At 32.0% G+C, this 993-nt stretch overlaps 1 protein-coding gene across 1 annotated transcript; it reads left to right on the forward strand.

The window, feature by feature from the left end:
• Nucleotides 1–298: 298 nt before the first annotated feature.
• On the forward strand, nt 299–730 carry Smp_140090 (hypothetical protein; the record flags this gene model as incomplete). Its single annotated transcript, XM_018798707.1, has 1 exon — nt 299–730. One exon carries the CDS (start codon nt 299–301, stop codon nt 728–730), a length of 432 nt encoding a protein of 143 aa, XP_018653623.1.
• Nucleotides 731–993: the final 263 nt, after the last annotated feature.

Raw genomic sequence — 993 nt, forward strand, 5'->3', positions numbered from 1 at the left:
ATTGATAAATGAAACTGGAATGTTCTATGTAAGCAAAAAATAAATCCTGGCCGAATTAAATAATTGTGTAACACTAAATCAATATTTATCATACAGATATCCTACTATTAGTACTATTACTACTCCTACTACCACTACCACTAATAACGCTGTGAAAAACCATATCAGTAATCATAAATGTTGTAGAATACATCAATCACAATATATAGGATCCAAAGAGAAACCTATAAATATTTGGTGGCAACATGCCAATCCTAATCTAAATGAAATCAATGCAGAAAATGAAGATTTCGAATATATGTCGAATAATAAGTATACTAAACATTCTCCATATAGACATGATCATATTGATGAAACAAGCGATATGGATACAGAAAGAACACAAAGAGAATTGGAAATGGAGACGAAGGAGAAGGAAATTAAACAACAACAACAACACAATCAATTCGATGTTAGTTCTGGTGACAGTACTAGTTTAAGTTATTCTGAAGGAAAAGATGTTTTAGATTTGAGACAAAATAATACAACGCCATATTCACTTCCATTACCAGTTCTTGTACCAGTACCTATTATTACTCCTTATATAACTAGAACATATCCAAATGTAACAATGAATCCGTCTAAATGTTGTCCAACTATTGGATATCATTCTAGTGAAGCAGAATCATTGTCTTCCAATCAATTAGTCGTAAGTTTGTCAGTGGATAATTACCTTTCTCTTTCCATTTAAAATTAAAAATTGTATTCATATATTTTGAAATTATGTTGAGATTTTAAGTGATTTCAAGTGGCCGACACAAAACCTGTGCCTAGTCTTTTGTGCTACTTAGCACTTATCAATAAGCAATATCTGTAATCTTGAGGGAATTGATAATGTTTGTGGGATTTGAGCACTGATAGAGAGATTACCACTGAGTTATTCAGGCTGCGGCTCGAGTAAGTCGATGGATTACAAAGCTTCAGTTTCTATATTATTCTATGTACGGATTACCG

This window comes from Schistosoma mansoni, chromosome 7, assembly GCF_000237925.1.
Source record: "Schistosoma mansoni strain Puerto Rico chromosome 7, complete genome".
Classification (NCBI taxonomy): domain Eukaryota; kingdom Metazoa; phylum Platyhelminthes; class Trematoda; order Strigeidida; family Schistosomatidae; genus Schistosoma; species Schistosoma mansoni.